Source organism: Eptatretus burgeri, chromosome 4, assembly GCF_056783735.1.
Source record: "Eptatretus burgeri isolate ZD-2024b chromosome 4, Ebu_testis_v1, whole genome shotgun sequence".
Lineage (NCBI taxonomy): Eukaryota > Metazoa > Chordata > Myxini > Myxiniformes > Myxinidae > Eptatretus > Eptatretus burgeri.
Window position 1 is genome coordinate 87,835,287 of NC_140964.1, and position 20,255 is coordinate 87,855,541.

The 20,255-nt window shown below is 40.9% G+C and overlaps 1 protein-coding gene across 6 annotated transcripts in view; it reads left to right on the forward strand.

The window, feature by feature from the left end:
• Positions 1 to 20,255, forward strand: part of LOC147028623 (chloride channel protein 2-like) — a 131,883-nt gene that overhangs the window by 40,626 nt on the left and 71,002 nt on the right. For 5 of the 6 annotated variants that reach the window (XM_085879230.1, XM_085879231.1, XM_085879234.1 and 2 more), the window contains one exon: positions 4,789 to 4,885. In XM_085879230.1, coding sequence (XP_085735356.1) covers positions 4,829 to 4,885 — 57 coding nt within the window. In that variant the 5' untranslated portion in view covers positions 4,789 to 4,828. Of the gene's footprint in view, positions 1 to 3,761; positions 3,863 to 4,788; positions 4,886 to 20,255 lie in introns of all 6 variants that reach the window. The other variant, XM_085879235.1, reaches the window with a different exon arrangement.

Genomic DNA, 20,255 nt, shown 5'->3' on the forward strand with positions numbered 1-20,255 from the left:
CAGATTACTGAACGCCGTCAGCTATCAACAAAAGTCACACTTTAACAAAAATGATTGAACTATTTAAGTAAATGAGCCCCGAGAGAATCGTTACAATGAGATGTTAAACCGAAATAAATTCTCCCAAAAGGCCTTGGATTGATTTGGGTTATCAGTTTAGCAATGCATGCAACGGAAGAATACTATGCAGCTTTGAATTTTTCAAGGTTGTATCACTGCTGTTACTTTCACCTTTTTATTTTTTTCACCTAGCTGTTACGTATTGTTTGCATGACAGTGTCCTCGTGCTTCCTCCCTTCTACCATTATCCCATTGCCTGCTCTCGCTACGCTCCAGCTTGATATCCTTTTTGAGTTTGATGCATTTTTTTTTTAATGCTTTATGGGCAAAATCTGCTTTGAGCATGATCACTGGAATTGGAATAGTGCTCATTCATGCAGGTGTGGTCGACAAAACGGCCTCTTTCCATTTACAGCTTTTCTCTTATATAGTCTCAAGCAAACGTTGCAAACCAAATATGAATTCTGTTTGACAAAGTATTTAACTGATAAATGATAGCAAGAGAAGAGAAAGATGATTGTGTAAGTTTGATAACAGTTGACTGGAAAATAATCTTTTCTACCCGGCCAAATTTGAGCACTTTTAATGGCTGTGTTGAGTGAGCACTTCTTCAAGTTTTTTTTCGCTGCCAAAACCTTTTCGTATTTGTCTGCATGGTGTTTGTTTGCCAGCAGATTTCAGCATTTGTTGTTTCTTGTGTTTGAGCTCCACAGATCGTTATGTTAGAGTTTGATTAAATTTGTGTGAAAATAGAAAAGCTGCAACATAGTATAGGGAGACAAATGAAAGTTTAGTTTTGAGTAGCTGTAGTTTCTGAAAGCTGAGCCAAATAAGCTAATTAGCAGTTGGAAAGCAGCTTTCACTTTTGGCTTCTCTAAACAACAACAACAACTTCTTATTCCAAACAAAGACCTATTGTAGGAGTTTTGCATTAGGTGTTTGTACGTGTTGTTGCTGCTTGCAACCAAATTGACCATAGGGTGATAAATCTGACCAGCTGTCTACAAAATAAGAATTGTAGTTGGGAGGGAGGGATTGATTGGCACGATTTTTGGGCTAGTGAATGGTGTGTGTGTGTGTGTGTGTGTGTGTGTGTGTGTGTGTGTGTGTGTGTGTGTGTGTGTGTGTGTGTGTGTGTGTGTGTCATTGGTTGATATCTCCATATGCAGGTTTCAGAAGGTGGAGCAAAGTTCTTCCTGGGCTTGAAGTATCCACCTCCATTTCAATAAGGATCACGATTCATGGGCCAATCTGTGTAAAGTTTTCTTGTTCTTAAAGTTTTGTTCTAAGAGCTCTTTTCAGGGTCATCACAAAGCCCCGGATAGCTTCCAACTGTAGTTTGTTTGACGTAATATTCCCAGGGATGGTTTTTAATATATCCGTGAGGTTCTTCTTTATCATTCCCATTGCCCCATTTATCAAAGGTACAATTTCAGCATTCTTTAGCTTCCAAGGTCTTTTCACTTCATTCTTGAGTTCTTGGAATTTGTTCATTTTCTTGACTTCTGTGTTGTTGAGGCCAAAATTGCTGGGTACTGACACCACAATTAGCAATGCCTTCTTTTCTTGTTTATACCTAAGTACTATATCAGGTGGCAATGCTTTGTTTTCTATGTTCACGCTCGATGGGATCATTAGGTCGTATGTACAAATCAGTTCCTTGTTTTCACTGATTGCTTTTGGTTCATGTTTCCACAAGTTTTCTGAGAGTGGGATATTGAGGTTTTTGCAGATGTGCCAGTGGATTACTCCACAAACCCTGTTGTGCCTTTGTGTGTACAGCTGCTCTGACATGAGTTTTTTTGTACATCCTGATAGAAGGTGGCTCGTACTTTCTGTTTCGACCTTGCAGAACCTACACTTGCTGATTGACTCAGTCCTGCCATCTTCTTAAAGCCATTTGGTATAGTGTCCTTGGTCTTGGGCATTTATAATGATGCGTTGTCTATCCCAGTTTTGGTGACCCCTTCTCTGCCATTCAAATGAGCCTTGTTTGTCTATGTCCAAGTCTTTTTTTTTCTTTTTTCTTTTAATATCTCCCTGCTCTTTTGTTGTTCTCTCAGTTGTCGGTGTATATCTGTTGGTATTTCGTTTTATATTTTTCTTTTGTGTTTTTTTTTGTGATCGTTGCGGCTGTATTCATTGCTGTTTTGGTTTCATGTGTGACATCTGTTCACACCTGTTTTTGGAATTTTTTTGCTTGGTGGGTGAGGGAGGCCTTTTCTGGCTTGTTGTCTTCATGTTTGCTTACAAATTGGGTTCGGTTGTCTGTTCAACTTTTCACCTTCTCAGCCAATCCTCCAGTTGTCATTCTGTGCACTTGGTTGAGTTCCATCAGGCCGTTACCGTATCTCAGCAGATACATTTTTTTTTTTGTATACCTTGTCGAGGCTCGTATGAGAGCAAACACACAACTCACAGCAAGGGGGCATGAGACAAGAGGGGCGGGAGTGGAAGGGACAAAACAGTGGGGAACAGACACATTAGGTGAACTGTGGAAGGGAGAGGGATGGGGATGGGACGGGGAACATGGCGAAGAGAAGATGGACATTACAGGGACTTTCAGGAAGGAAAGCAGGGGAATTTAAGGAAGTGGGCTTGGGTGGATTACCGGGGGTAGAAAAGATCGAGGATTTGGATGGGGGAAGATAAGAGGTGGTGGTGAACAGCTGTTTTGAAAGCCTGGAGGGAAGAATGGGAAAGAATAGAGTGAGGAAGTTTATTCCAAAGGCAGGAAAAAAGAGGAATGAAAGAGTGAAGATGAGCAGTGATTTCATGATTTTGGTAGTTTTACCAGAAGGGGGTTGTTTGCAGACCTTGAGCGCCCTGTGGAAATGTGGTGGGGACAAATCGCAGAGAGAGCAGGGGGGGCAAGGCTGGAGAGGAGTCGGTAGAAGACAGAAAGACCACCGACCAATCTGCGGTGATTGAGTGAGAGGCCCAAAGACTCAGCTTCATTGCGGGAGATGCCGATGATCTTAAATGCCCTGGTTTCGACAGCGTGAAGCCGAGAAAGGTGGGAGGCAGGAGCACCAGCCCAGAGGGGAGAGCAGTACTCCATCAGGCTATGGACAAAAGCTTTGTAAGTGGTAATTCCTGGGATGCACTGATTTTGTTGAACATTTTGTGGATGGTGAAGAGTTTCCTTATTTTGATATCGAGTTTATCGATTTCCGCCTGTGGCCAGTTTATTTTTCCGCAGCTGTATTGGAACACTGGTATTGCAAGTTGGTTGATGGTTTTGATTTTGTTTCTTGAGGTGAGATATGTTCTCAGGATCAGCCTCGTTCTACACAGGTAACCTTTGGTAATTATTTTGCGTATTTATTTGTGACATATTTGGTGGCTTTCTTATAATCCAAGGTATTTGAATGATGCTTCTTTGGTAAAATTGATATTTGGTTCCACCATTTTTGTGAATGAAATATTTAAGTGACCTGTGCTTTTCATGCTGAGGTGTAATTGAATAACTAGGGGAATTGATTCACATTGTACAATTATATGATGTATGAATATCTTATTTCTGTGATTTATGTATTATTTGACAATTTTGAAGGCATTGGAATAACATTAGCAAGTTTCTCTCTTTAACCTCGTCTGTATAAACAATTTGCTTATTCATCCTAAATTACACATACGTAAACATTAAGGACGATGGCATGTTGAAAAGTAATGCCTCCTATTATTTTTCTCCAAAGCAGGTAAAGATATTAAAATGAAATAAAACGCAGTCTACACTTCAGTTGTTCCTGCCACTGGCTGCAAAGTTTCATGATTCTGACACTCGATGACTCAGTGCAATGTGAGTGAAGATGGTAGAGAGCAGCACAACATTGTCAGTGCTGTGAAGTATGAAGCACTGGAAATGAGAGTTGCGATGAGATGAGATGAGTGATGGGATGAGTTGACTGGAGATGAGATGAATGTTGGGATGAGATGACTGGAGATGAGAGTTGGGTGCATCATTACGATCCTGAGAGTAAGATATGGTCAATGGAATAGCATCACAAAGGATCACTAGCACCGACTTGGTTGCGTCAGATTTTTCATCTCTTCTCTACACTTAAGGAACACCTTCGTGGAGAACATTTTTTTTCCCACCGATTATGTCAAGGTCCCTGTGAAGCACTGGTAAAGTCAGCAGAATGCACAGTTCTGTTGTGATGGCATCACAAAACTACTTGAATGTTGGCAGAAATGTGTAGACTGTGGTGGTGATAACGTTGAGAAATAAATAACCACCATGGTAGAATAGAATAAAGATTGATGTTCGTATCTGTCTTTGTTTCATTCAAATATGTGTACCTGTTTTGGAGAAAAAGAATAGGAGCCGTTACTTTTCAACATTCCTTCGTACAATGTAAACTGACGTCTGTGTAAGGAAGATAAACTCTGTGTGTTTATGGTGTTGGGGTTGGAAAAATATGCAATTCCTCACATATCATTTGCTGGAGTCAAGGTTGCCAAAACGTGAGCAATAGTATCCAAATGGCAATGATGATTGAGCCCAATCAGTCTGCAGTGCAATTATCTACATGGTTATAGCTTTCTGCCTGTTTGGGATGGGAGGGGAGGGGAACGACAAGGGTCGTGGTGGTGGTGGTGGTGGTGGTGGTGGTAGTGGGTGGGTGGGGTTGTGTGGGTGTTTGTGAGTAGTAAGTGGAGCGTGGAGATAAAACTACGTGACTTGTGATTCAAAAAGCTGCCCGGGTGTGTTTTTCTCTCCAGGATCGTGGGAGAGGTAACAAGTTTGCATTTCCACAGAGCAATGGAGAGCGGAGAGGACCCGCAGCATGCTTCTGCACTCACATACGAGCAGACCCTGGTATGTAGTGGATTTTCCCGACAAAACTTTTGAAACGTCCTCTTTGAAACGTCATCTCCAAAAATAAATATATTGTAATTGATGTTTGTTTGTTTTCAAAGAAGGGTTGGGATTGCGATCTTCTGGGAAGCTTATTGTTGATTGTCAGAAACTAAATCGTAGCACTGACCGTTTCCTTGTTACAATTGGGAATTGATTGTTTGTGTGTTTTAAGGACGTGCAGTTCTGGTTTGAAATGAAGTCTTCCTTAATTTTGGAGCACTTGTATTGGAACGCACTTGATTATCCACCAATTTGAATTTTTTCTTGAAATTATCAGTCATGAAATTTGTATTCCTTTGTTGTTCCTTTTTTTTCTTTTTTTTTGAACACATTCAGCACCACATGCAAATGAAAAGAGAAAAAGTTCCTCATTGTCACACATTTATCAAAGCACGATCGAGGTAGCATGTTTGCTCCTGAGCCGTCATTCCTGACATGCATTCCCCATGGATTGTCTCACAGTATCTTGTTTGGTCAGTGGTGCCTGCAGACAAAAAAAAAGAGTATCTTCATCACATGCTACGATACGCAGGGATCAGGGGGCTGTTTGGATTTTCGTGATGGAAAGCTGATGCCATGCACAATTGTTTCCAAAAATAAAAAAGAGCGAATGCACAAATGCAATATAGTATGCTGTCATGTTTTATTGTGCACATAAATTCAACAAATTGGTGTTGAGGAGGTAAAGCAAATCAGTTACTTTTACATCTACTGTCATTTACTGTTACATTAACTGTAAAATAAGCCTGGTGTTGGCTTAACGGTTGAGGTGGTTGCCTTAAGATGTTCGGACCTTGAATGCGAGTCCCTGTTTGCCGTTTAAATAACACCAGGTGGGTTTACTCTGCCTGTCATCCTTTTGAGGTTGGCAAGATGAGTACCAGCTTATTTGAAGCAGGGGGCCCTGCATCAGTACCACATCCACGCTCCCAGCAATGATGCAAACAGCACCTACAGGCTGCATTCAAAATGATAAAACTGTAAAATGAACCTCTCCAAAGACCTATGTCCTTGGCAGTGTCCTCTTGTAAAATTAACTGATGCGTTGATATCCATGTGATCATTGTGTTTCAGAAGACATTGTGGGAGTTGTGTATTGTTTGGATATGAAGTACTGCTTTAGCTATTTTCTTCCTGTGAATGTTAATATTATAAAACGCAGTAAATACAATCTCTCTTTTCTCTCTCTCTCTCTCTCTCTCTCTCTCTCTCTCTTTCTCTCTCTCTCTCTCTCTCTCTCTCTCTCTCTGTCTCTGTCTCTGTCTCTGTCTCTGTCTCTGTCTCTGTCTCTGTCTCTGGCTCTGTCTCTGTCGCTGTCTCTGTCTCTGTCTCTGTCTCTGTCTCTGTCTCTGTCTCTGTCTCTGTCTCTGTCTCTGTCTCTGTCTCTGTCTCTGTCTCTTTCTCTCTCTCTTTCTCTCTCTCTTTCTCTCTCTCTTTCTCTCTCTCTTTCTCTCTCTCTTTCTCTCTCTCTTTCTCTCTCTCTTTCTCTCTCTCTCACATAATGCACCATATGCCTGCACAATGCTCTGCCTACATCAACTAACTTGTCTATTTGCATTGATATGGCATATAAAATTGTGAAATCTCGGCATGATTTCCAAGTTGAATTTTAAAAGATCTATTCTATACATGAATACTCTAAGGTGTTGAGGGGATCGATGCTTATGGAGCTAAATGCTTTTTCACCGATGACCCCCAACCCGATAGTCAGACGCGGGACGTCATCCCATGGTGCAAAGCACTCCTCGATTATTATTATTATTTGCTTCTCCAGTGGGAGGCTGTCCGATATTCTCTTCGATATATCTTCTTTTTACCTTTTTCTCAATTCGATATAATAATTTTTCTTATCTGTATTTTTCTTTTTTCTTTTCTTTCTTTCAAAAAAATCTATATTATTTATTTATACAATAATATGTTATTCTATTTAATATCTATATCTCCATAATAATATGTCAACTTTGCTTTCTCCAGGTCTTCACACCCCATCATTGTGCTGAGCAAGAGTACAATGTTGCATGAACTTGAATAATGTATCATATAGGATTATTAAAAGCTGATATTCAAAATCTGATTCCATATTTGGTGATCGAAAGTCATGGCCTAAATAATTATGTCGAAATCTGGAGTTAAATCGGAAAGGATTTCTGAAAAACCGATTCTTTTCAAACCAGATATAACTAAATAATACAGTATATGCGAAGGCTTTTCTGTCATGGTATTTTTTTTTACCACTGAATACCTTCGCGTTGCTTCAGAATTATATGAAAAAGTACTAATATAAAATTATATTTTGCGCACTTTCTAGTATTCCACTAACTACAGAGCTACAATGCTACCTGCACATTTCAATTGTTCAATTTCAAGACATTTATTTCCATAGTTGCTGATACAAGTATAATAAAACAAAAATATACAAAAGTAATAGTTCCCGAACTTGGTGAACTCAGAAGGATGCAATCAAAATAACACATAGAGAAGTAAATACGAAAGGCATATTCAGAAGCCATGGCTTGTATTGATATGCCTATGGACTAACAAAATAAATGACAAATTGGACCAAAACTACCGAATGGCAAATAATTAAGGGAAAATGGTCAAGAATAACAACAACAACAATAAACAGATAAAAAAAGAATGAAATAACAAGGTGAAGAGTTGCAAGAGTGAATAACAAATCACTGTGTATGAAAGGAACCTTTCAATAATACCTGATCAAATTTTGTTTAGAAGAAGACTTAAACCGACCGACGGACAACTGCTCCTTGACTGCTCAATCAACACTATTCCAAAGATGTGGCCAAAATAATGTAGTGTATTAATAGAGGACGATGTGCAAGTGAAAGGTAGAAATAAGTTATCTTGTGATCTTGTGAAATTGGTGTGGATGTCTTGGATTGCTGGAAAGTAAGATAAAAAGAGTTGTGGAAGAAGTTTGTTGATATGCTTGTACATAAATATCGCTGTATGTAATTTGTTAATGCCAAAAAGTGTCAATGAGTCGAGTTTGGTGAAAAGAGGTGCATTGTGGTCCCGTGGATGAGAAAGGGTACCGATCCTTATGGCACACTTTTTAATGACTGAGAGTGAGTGTAGCTGATTGTTACTAGAGCGTGCCCAGACAATGTTACAATAGTTCAGGTAAGGGAGAATTAATATAAGGTGTTATACAGGGAGGATAAATATCTCTGTGAGGTGCCAACATATGGAGGAAGGAACGTACGGAGTTTAAACGGTATGCCCTTGTCAGTAGAGATAGAAGAAATGGTGTCAGACAGAGGTTTGATGGATTTTCTAAAGAACATACACTTGGTTTTATTGGGATTTATGGAGAGTTTGTTTGATTTAAAAGGATGAAACGTTAATGAGCTCACTATTAAGAGTATTGATCAAAGAGTCACAAGGATTGCAGTACATGATAGTTGTATCATCAGCAAAGAGAAAAAAAGATAATAAAGAAGAAGTATGTAGATCATTAACATATAATAGGAAAAGAAGAAGCCCAAGTATAGATCCTTGGGGAACTCTATGGCTAATAGCTCTCCATGAAGAATTATAGCTTTTAACAACTGTAAATTGTTGCCTATTGGTAAGATAGTCTTTAAATAATTAAAGAATACAACCTCTAACACCATAAAAATCAAATTTGGAGAGAAGAATACTATGATCAATCATATCAAAGGCTTTGAACAAGTCAATGAAAACACCAGCGCTATACAATGTCAGAGAGGGAATTTGAAATTAAATCTGTCGTGTGAATAAGAGCCATATCTGTGGAGTGCTGACCATGAAAGCCAAAATGCTGATCAAAAATAATGTTAAATTTAGAGAGAAATTTGGTTAGATGGTTATAAACAAGCCTCACTAAAATTTTAGAAAAACACGGCAGAACAGGTATGGGTCTAATTATGAATGGCTTGACGATCACTACTTTTGAAAATGGGAGTAACTTTAGCAACCTTCAGATTCAGAGGAACAGAACCAGTAAGAAAAGATAGATTGAAGAAATGGACTAAGGGTGAGAAATAAAAGATATGACAGACTTTACCACAGAAGAACGAATTTCATCAAAGCCACAACGAGTGGCAATATTGAGTTAAGTGCCAATCTCAATTATTTCTAAATAATTTGTTGGTAGAAGGGAAAAAAAAAGATCATGCATTGGAGTTGAGCAAATAGTCCCTGAAGTTCATGTTAGTTATCTCGTGATATGCCATTGTTACTTGCTAGTGCTGCACCAATGTTAGTAAAATATGAATTGAAAGAATCGGCAATATCTCTATGATTGGACTCAATCTCCAACCACTTTTTCCAGAATATCCGCTTTATTACCTTTACCAATAATTTTATTTCACACCAAGTATTCTTCGTATTATTTTTTATTCATGTTACTTATTGATGTAATAAATTGTTTTGGCAAGTCAGATAGTAGCGGTTAATAAATTACATCCATCCATTGGGACCAAACTCTGTGCAGAGGGTTGGTGCTGCCTAAGCAGTCTCCTTGGCTATTGGGTACAATACTGGACAGGTCACCACTCCGACACAGTATACCAGCAAGCTGGCACTCATTTTGCCAACCTCAGAAGGATGACAGGCAGAGTCCACCCCTCCTGATATTAATTCAACCACTGAGTGGGATTTGAACTCAGGATCATCGGATCCCAAGCCACCACCCCAACAATTAAGCCAACACCAGGCTTGTAATAGATTATGCCATGACGGTAACCCTTCTAATGTTGCCCATTATTCTCAGAAGGATTACGTAAGAAGCGCTGATACAGCCTATTTTTGTAGTTAAGGAGTTGATAGTCGACTTGGTGAGCCATGGATGATTGGTCTTTCCTTTTTCACTCTTTTTAGTAACTTGATGGTATTCACAGAATACATATCCTGCACTGTCTTGAGAAGGACTTGGTGCGAGCCAACTCTTGTTTTTTTAAGGTTATGTTTTTTGCTTTGATCCAATATGGCTGCCAGACCATGTGACTGATGACATCATCTTTATCAAACCGATTTCCCATGGGGAGTCAATCAATTAGTTAAATTTTGCATTGATCGGTTAAACAGTTTCTCCTACGAAGATTTTCAAAGATTTTCCCGAAGATCCTTTATTTTTATGAAAATCCTGTTCAAATTTCAAGTCAATCAGATGAAAATTGAGGATTTCAGAAATTTGGCCTTTGTCAACCTTTTGGCTTATATTGACCTTAAAATAGTTGGTGGTTGAATTCAGCGAGTTGAATTAGTGTGTATAAGGACAAGGAGGGGGAGGGCTTTGTATAAGGAGTGGGAAGGGGGCATGCACGTCTGCAGGTGGTGTTGTAGCTCTGAACAAGGAAGGGAAGGGGAGCATGTACATCTGCAGGTAACGTTGTAGCTCTCTACAAGGGGGTTGGGGGGGAGGAGGCATGCACATCTGCAGGTAATGTTGTAGCTCTGTTAAAGGAGGGGGAGGTGGGCATGCACATCTGCAGGTAGTGTTGTAGCTTTCTACAAAGGGGGTGGTGGGGGGGGCATACAGGTTGCACTGCAGCTCTGTACAAGGGTTGGGGGGGCATGCACATCTGCAGGTAACGTTTTAGGTCTCCACAAGGGGGGAGAGGGGCATACACATATGCAGGTATCGTAGCTCTCTACAAGGGGAAGGGGGAGGCGGCATGCACATCTGCAGGTAGCATTACAGCTATGTACAAGGGAGGGGGAGGGGCATTTTCATCTTCAGATAGCTTTGCAGCTCTGTACGTGGGGGGAGGGGCCATGCAAATCTGCCAATCAATAAATTTGGCTTTCAGTTGAAATCGGGATTGTTTTGATCAATACCATTGTGGAGGGGAGCCCTTTACAGACAGATTCAGTTCCTGGGTCCTAGTTTGTCTTAATCCGACCCTGGGGGAGGGTGTCTGATCTTCCAAACCTCACCGTTAATTTAAGTACACAAGAGTGTACATAATTGAATGGTGAGGTTTTGTAAGAAGATTTATTTTAAAAAAAAATCAGATATTCACTGTGCATTGTACTTTTGTTTATTTGATTCAACAACTCAAAAGTTTTTTTTTTTTTTTGAATACAGTATTGCAGTTTTATCCAAAGGGTTTTTGAAATGGTATTGCACAACTTCAATGTGTGCCCCATGAACAACACGGCACACATCATATCGATATCCATTTTGTTCCGAACAACAGACCACATGCTGCCTTTTCTTGATCGGTAGTCATTACAACCCAACACTGGAACACGAAACACTACTGTTAACAAAATGATACGAGTTCAGTATTACATAAATAAGTGGACATGCATATAATGCTGGGTATTATGGTAGTGACTTAATAGCAATGTCATGAAACACCACCATTCATTTGTGTACACTCTGATAATAAATACGCGAAGGCTTTTCTGTCATGGTATTCTTTCCATGGGCTCCTGCTCGTATACAGTGCCTTCAGAAAGTGTTCACGCCACTTGACTTTGACTTTTGTCACATTTTGTTGTGTTACAGCCTGAATTTAAAATGGATTAAACTAAAAAAAAAATTGTCACTGATCTACACAAAATACCCCGTAATGATAAAGTGAAAACGTGTTTTTAGAATTTTTTTTTACAAATTAATGAGAAATAAAATGCTGAAACGTCTTGCGTCAATAAGTATTCAACCCCTTTGCTACTACACTCCAAATTGAGCTCAAGTGCATCCAATTTCCTTTGATCATCCATGAGATGTCTCAACAAGTTGATTGGAGTCCACCTGTGGCCAATTCAATTGATTGGACATGATTTAGAAAGAAACACACCTTTCTATATGAGGTCCCACAGTTGAAAGTACATGTCAGAGCAGAAACTCCACCATGAAGTCAAAGGGACTGTCCATAGAACTGTTAGATAGAATTGTGAGGAGGCATAGATCTGGGGAAGGGTATAAAACAATTTCTAGAGTGTTGAACATCCCCAAGAGCACAGTGAGCTCCATCATTAGGAAATGGAAAGAATATGGAACTACTCAGATTCTTCCTAGAGCTGGCCATCCTACAAAATTGAGCAACTGGTCAAGAAGGACCTTCATCAGGGAGGTGACCAAGAACCCAATGACCACTCTGACAGAACTACAGAGTTCCTTGGCTGAGATGGGAGAACCTGCCGGAAGGAAAACAATGTCTGCAGCACTTCACAAATTGGGGGTTTATGGGAGAGTAGCCAGATGGAAGCCACTACTGAGAAAAAGGCACATGACAGCACCCCTGGAGTTTGCAAAACGGCACGTGAAAGACTCTGAGAGCATGAGGCAAAAGATTATGTGGTCTGATGAGAGGAACATTGAACTCTTCAGCCTGAAGCAAGGTGCTACGTCTGGCAGAAACCGAGCACAGCTCATCACCCATCTAACACCATCTTGACCGTGAAGCACGGTGGTGTCAGCATCATGCTATGGGGATGCTTTTCAGCGGCAAGGACTGGGAGAGTTGTAAAGATAGAGGGAACAATGAATGGAGCCAAACACACACAAATCCTTGAGAACCTGCTTCAGAGTGCAAAAGACCTTTGACTGAAGCAAAGATTTACATTCCAACAGGACAATGACCCCAAGCATACAACTAAAGCAACACTGGAATGGCTTCAGAACAAGAATGTGAAAATCCTTGAGTGGCCCAGCCAAAGCCCAGACTTGTATCCTTTTGAGAATCTGTGGAAAGACTTGAAGATTGCTGTTCACCGAGGCTCCCCGTCCAACTTGATGGAGCTTGAGAAAATCTGTAAGGAAGAATGGGAGAAAAATCCCCAAATCTAGATGTCCAAAGCTGATACAGACATACCCAAGAAGACTCGAAGCTGTAATCGCTGCCAAAGGCACTTCTACAAAGTATTGACTCAGGGGGTCGAATACTTGTTGATACAAGACATTTCAGCTTTTCAATTTTTAATTAGTTTGGAAAAATTTCGAAAAACATGTTTTCACTTTGTCATAATGGGGTATTTTGTGTAGATTGGCGACAAATTTTTAAAAAATTTAATCCATTTAAAATTCAGACTGCAACACAGCAAAATGTGTCAGTCAAGGGGTGTAAATACCTTCTGAAGGTACTGTATATAATAGTCCTCTGCTGTCCGTGGTTCACCCTGAAACTCAGAAACCCTCCTCGGAGAGAATAAACTTATTAAGCTAAAGTTGCTTCAAATGAATCCAAACAAATCGAAACAAAATTGATTCCAGGCAGTGTATAGGCAACAGACTGCTATCTCGATCGCTCTCGGGGAAAAAAAGGAAGAAAGAAGTATTTGCTGTTAAGAGATATATATATATATATATATATATATATATATATATATATATATATATATATATATATATATATATATATCTTCTCTTTTTTGAACTCTTTCAACCAGCACAAGAATAAAAGGCTTTCATTTTTGAAATATTTTTTTGTATTGTGGTATTTTTACCATAGGCTTCTGCAAGTCAATATTATAGGTTACCATTATGCATATTGCAAGCCTTCTGGAACATTTATAAGGGGGGGGGGGGTAGATATGTAGATATTACTTTAGAACAGTTAGAAATGTATAGGTTAGTATGCTCCGTGTTTTGGGTAGTTTCCCAATTTTGATGTATTAAGTAGGGAAATGTTCGCTTAAGAATTGTCCTCTTTAAAGGACATTTTTTTTTTAACTCTACGCTTCATTATTCATGTTTATATCAAGATTGAGTCTAATGGACAAGCTAAATGACAGAGGGGAGTTTTTTTTGTGTGTGTATACACCGTCGAGGCTCGTATGAGAGCTGACACACAGAACGTACAGCAAGAGGAGCAGGAGACAAGAGGGATGAAAGAGGGAAGCACAATACAGTGGGGAACAGAGACATATGTTGACAAACCGACAATAAAGTAGAAGGGACACAGACAGACGAGTGATGCGCAACTGGGAAAGGAGGGGAGGACCAACAAAGCCTGTGAAGAGCAGAGGGTTTAAGACCAGAAAGGAGGTGGAATAAGACAGAGAGACCACGGACCTGTGTGCTATGGTGAAGTGATAGGCCCATCGACTCAGCTTCATCATGGGAGATTCCAATAATCTTAAAGGCCTTAGTCTCCATGTCATCTAGCTGAGCAAGATGTGAGGAAGGGGAGTCAGCTCAGGGGAGAGAAGTACTCTATCAAGCTGCAAATGAAAGCCTTGTAAGCGGATAGGAATTCAGGTGTGCCAAGGTAGGATTTTGTACAACAGAGGATGCCCAGTCGGCCGCTGGCTTTGGAGGCCAACTTTGAAATGTGGTTTGCCCAAGAAAGAGACCCAAGAGTTTGCATGACTGAACTTCTTCAAGATTGTTAAGAAAGTAGATAGGAGGGTTCACCAGACGGTCCTTTCGGAGAGACATCGTGAGAGTGTGACATTTGTCAGGATTGAAAGACATATTCCACGTTTTTGACGAGCTTGTGATTTTTTTTTTTCAAGTTCTGAAGAGAGGGAAGAGGCTGCAGCCTGCCTGTCTGAAGGATGAGGGATGTCACGGCAGAGGGTGGAGTCATCAGCAAGTAGATAAAGAGGATTCTCCAGAGAGTCAGAGAGATGATTTATGACTACCAGGAAAAGGACTGGTCCCAGAACACTGCCTTGGGGCATTCCAGCCATGACGGGGAGAGAAGATGAAAGGTTTCCATTGAGAGCCACATGTCGACTACGAGGAAGTCAGTAAGCCATCTGTGAAGTTGGCCTTGGATGCCATAGGCAGACAGTTTGGAGAGTAAGGCAGAATGCAAGACTATCAATAGCATGAGATATGCCCAGAGAGATGGCCCTGGAAAACAAAAATTGTGAACGCTAGACTCACAAAGAATTATGAAGCAGTTTTCCTTGACATTTATTTAATACATTTTATGAAAAGTTTGAATGAGGGATTAATTACTTAGCAAGTGGATTAATGCTAAAATGATTTTTGGGAACATTGTTTGCATGAACTATCATCGGCCCGAACATAATTAAATACATTCGGCTGCAAAACCGCTCGATAGCATGCATGGACTCGATAGCTTGTAGCACTAGCTTATCAAGTTACATCAACATCATCATGTTATAATATGCAATTTGGTGTCTGCTTTTGGTCGACACATTTGGTCATTAGTTATCCAGTCTCGACCAAACTTGCCAGGGGGAGTAAGGGTCCATCATAATTCATTACTCCTCAGACAAAGTAGTGGGGCAGATAACAGCAATTTTTGAGAGGAATCGTGCAAATGATGATACAAGCATCAAATTTGGCACATTTGTTCTCCGAGGGATTCTAATCAAATCTGCCTGATTGGCCATTTGAAAATCCAAATTTTGAAAAATTTGAAGAAAAAAAAAAAACTTCAAAAAAGGCAAGATCACGAATCAATGTTGGATGCTGGCTGAGATTGGTGAATATTTCAGAAACATCATCAAAGACGTTCCAAGTCTGCCATGCAGTTTTCTTCCCTTTACCGCAGAAGGCAGACATTGTCACATCCAGTGAACGCATGGAAGTATGGGATCCCTCGAGCTTTCTCAGGCCCTATTGCAGAAACTACCTCATGGACTGGAATCCATCGCACCTTGGCTCCTTGGCCAAAGGCAATCCACGTGTTCTCAAGACCTAGTTCCTCTAAGGATGGCAGTACAGATATTGCTATGACTAGTACGTCCATGTCATTAGCCTTAATGATAATGGACTTGCTACCATCCATCGTTGCATCCCTGGCGTGTACAGATATTTGAGTGTCAGCTTCTTCATGACAACATGGAGACACAGCATCCAGTGACTTCCTTGTGTTGCTAATGGCATTTTCTCCTTTTGTGACAATGACTGTGCTTGTTTGTCGTCTGTGCTTCACACATGTTTTCCTCAAGGAAGTGAAACAGCTCAGTCTTGTTGCTGTCATCTCGAAGAAAGCTTCTACAGTTACTTGGAGTCTTACTGGTTCCTGTCACTCTTCTTCTGATTCCTTGCCCCCTTTTCGACCTTGCCTCAGACTTCAGACTTGACTTCTTGTACACATCAAACACTACGTCCACCCTCTCGTACCTGGCACCATAGGATTCCACCTTTGGGATGATGTCTTCTTTAAGGCCCAGTCACACCTTGACGTTTTAGCCAGCAATGGCAACGTATCAAAATGTATGTAAAACGCTGGCTTATGCTGAACTTTTGATGTTTTTTTTTTAAAGATTCGGACGTATTCATAACGAGTTGGTCGTATGCATAACAGAACGTTTCGTTGTCTTATAGATAACTTATACCAACGAATGCTTAGCCTGTTGTCTGCATTCACAACCTCTGCCCAACGATAGTCTAACTTATGCATAGCGCGCTGCACGTATCGCCGACGATCATGTGGCGTAGCCTATTAAAAGGCTGCCGCACAATGATTCAAATCATAACCGCCGGAGAAATGGAAGTGTCAACATCGCAGTCACACCTTGGCGATCTTGCCAGCATATGCCGGCCTCTGAAAAATGCGTCTAAAACGCTGGCGCATGTCGAATACGGTATGGGTAAGTTTGGTATACGTGAATAGAACGCTCAAGTTCGCTATCATACGTCGTAGTAAGTGGAGTACGTCTTGTACTTTTAAACGTGTTAAACATTTTACAACGTACTTGCTGTATGCCTCACGTTCCGCATGCGATGGGAATAAGTTGTACGCACGATATGCGATCGTTGACACACGTCGACAAAAGTTACTTGTAAGTTACTCATAAGTCGAAACACATCAATGTAATGGTTAGCGTCAGTTTTCCAGACTCCCTGTTTTTTTTTTGTTTTTTTTTCTTCGGTATGACTGTGATGTTGACACTTCGATTTCTAGTGCGGTTATAATATAATATAATTAATAGGCTGCCGCTCGACGATTAAAATCATAACCGCACTAGAAATCGTAGTGTCAACATCACCGTCATACCGAAGAAAAAAAAAATTAAAAAAACCAAAAAAAAACCAGGGAGTCTGGAACACTGACACTAACCATTACATTGACGTGTTTCGACTTATGAGTAACTTACAAGTGACGTGTGTCAACGATCGCGTAACGTGCCTGCAACACGTTACTCATAGGTTAGAAATAAGTTTTGGGTACGCTAAACATTACCTAGACGTGTTTCGACTTATGATTAACTTACAAGTAACGTGTGTCGACGTGTGTCAACGATCGCATAACGTGCCTACAACTTATGGCCAGCGTAGCGGAACTTGTGAGTCATACGCTGGCATAAGTCTAACAAATTTCAAGCATGCTAAAATTTGAGGACAACCGCAAAGTACAACGATGAAAGCCAGCGTACTATGACGTATGGCAGTGTTTTTCAGCGTGCTCTCAATGTTTCCAAAACTTACCCATAACGTATTCGACGTGTGCCAGCGTTTTAGACAAATTTTTCAAAAATCGGCATAAGCTGGATAAAACGTCAAGGTGTGACTGGGCCTTGAGCATCGTCATCAAATATCTTTGAAGTGCGTGGAGGTATCACATTGATAAGTGCTGAGCCATCAATGATGACTGCATCTCCCCTTGGTTCTCTGTCTGGGATGTTCACTTGCGTTTCAAGAATTTCAGCCAGTTGAGACTTCAAATTCTTTTGAAGTTTTTTTTTTTTTCTTTCAAATTTTTCAAAATTTGGATTTCTAAATGGCCAATCGGGCAGATTTGATCAGAAGACCCTGCAGAACAGAAATGCCAGATTTGATGCTTGTATCATAATTTGCACGATTTTTTTTTTTACTATCTACTACACTAAAGATTGTAGCTTCTTAATTTGCCCCCTCCCCGGGTGTTCCATGGGGGCGGGGGGGGTGGAAGTGGGAGGGAAAGGAATGTCGATGCAAGTTCTCTTTGTAAATGTGGACCGTGTAGCACCAGTGGGAGAGCATATGATGCCAGGCCTTCCATCTTGATCGTTTTTGCCTTAATTTTACATTTTCAGACATTATTTCCAGTCCATCATGTTGCTTTCGACTTGACTGCAAAATATCAGATAGAATTCAGATGTTTTATTTGATTTTTTTTCGAAATGGAAAAAAAAACGTTAACAGGTTGGAGTGCTGTTTGCGACATACAGCTGCTCACATTGGATTTTTAAATCATTTGATTCTTCCCATTCTTCTCTTGCTTACTTTGATTTTTTTTGTTTTTGTTTTGGCAATCCTTTATTATTTGGATTGTGTGGTATACAAAATAAAGTTGAACCCCCATCACCAGAAAAGAATTTTCCCAGAAAAGGTAGCATGAGGAACCATTGCTCAGAATGATCCATTTTCTGGAGTCCGCCTTAGGGCCCCGGACGCCACACCATATTGGCTCCATGCTATGCGCTCGCATGCCCCCCCATACTTTTCAATTGCGATCGATGTCCTTTAGTTCAGAGATACGAGGAGGGCAAAAAAGTGGAAGTAGTAATTTAACTTATAATTTGTGGGAGGAGAGAAGGGGGGGTAGTGTGAGGGAGAGTGTTTGACAAGGTAGAGCAAGCTGTAGACTGAGTAAGTATGACCTGGTTGGGCTTGTAAGGGATTAGTCAGTTGTGGATGAGTGAGGCAAATTAAATACGAGGTGGTGGACAACTGCTGGGCTACCAACCGGTCTGGGGTGGGAAAGGAAAAGATCCTGATCCTCAGTCTCCTGCCAAGTCATTCCATTGAGTTTTTATTTTTAACAACCGTTGTTCAAATGGATGCTATCAAAACAGATTACTTATATTGTGGACAGACAGGATGGCTGTGAGGTACATACACTCGCCTTTAAGCTGTCTAGCCTGGGTTTGAATCCCGACCCAGCTATAAAATGTCATCCTGGTGTTTCACAGACAGTGATTCATCAACGCGTGTGCCGTCCTCGTCCCTCGGTCGCATGTTAAACTGGCGCCCGTCTGCCAGCATTCGTTGGTGGACGTTAAAGATCCTATGGTATCCTTTTCAAAGGGTAGGTGAGCTATCGTCCGCATCCTGAACAAATTCCAAATTCCTGCCCGAACCAGGAGAGGGCATTGCATCAGCGGCACAGCCACACCCTCTGCCAATGATGCTACCCCGCAGCATTGTCTTCATAAGAAGGAAGAAGACATATTGTGCTCATCTTAGGTTTAAACCATAAAGGTAACATTTCATCTATCAAACAGATTTAAAAAGCCTAATTAACATTCCATCCTGAATACCAAACTCTGCTCTCTGTGCTGCAGTGCTCAAATTGATGCTTGTGACCAAACATCGATTGGTTTGTAGTCGAGGTTTATATTTTCCTCTGGATAGATGGATTGCAGACATACCTACCCATCATTGCATTCCAAGTTGGACGTGCCGTGCAGATTCATGGGGTTTTTAAAGATACCATGTTGCATTTGTAATGGCATACTTTAGCGAACACTGACAGTGGTCCTAACAGGATGCATACAGCTGATACATTTGGCCTTGCTGAAGGCGTGACTGAGTAATTCACTGTTGTTTATCTTTCTTTCCTGTGTTCTATGCGTTACACCCTCTTCCGATAAACATTTCATTTCTCTTCCATCCACTTGCTAAAAGTACATGGTTGGTTTGAAATACATTTACCTAACTCGTTATACTTTTAAACCGTTTTTTTTTGTTGCTGTTGTTCCTATTTTAGTAAACCATTGCTTTTTGTCGCCACCCCGACGTTTGATACTCGAATGGCTTACTTTTTGCTCAAGTCACCCCAAAACCATTGCTTCTGAGGCAGTTGTACTATGATCGTTGCCACACCCAGCATGTTTGTCCACATTCCCATCTGCGACATCATGGCACATTCCCATGATTTTTTTATTTCGACAGACACTGATCTATGGAACTTCAATACTGTGAAGTTCTCGGGCGACGAGAGGCAACTGGGAGGCGGCCAATTGAACCAGATGCCAATAGATCCTTGCACGTGGACTGGAAAGGGCGCAGACTATACACCGGTCATTGAAACACAATGGCTGGTAGGGAGACCCATTTCCCAAAGGAGTCAGGACAATTAATCAGCAAAAACACGGCTCGGCTTTCACTGCTGGCATGGTGCGCTCACCCGGCCCCCGAGACGATGCACAATGCTTTAGCGTGAACTTCCATTATTGGCGCATGACCCTTCCTCTCGGCCAGGCCCATGCTTCTTACATCACAGTGGTTAAAATACCTGACCGGGACAAGGAAACTACTTTATAATTTCAGCTCTGCACACGAAGAGGCTTTCACTCGTCGAGCAATAATTAACGGTCTCTCGGTCTCTCTCTCTCTCTCTCTCTCTCTCTCTCTCTCTCTCTCTCTCTCTCTCTCTCTCTCTCTCTCTCTCTCTCTCTCTCTCTCTCTCTCTCTCTCTCTCTCTCT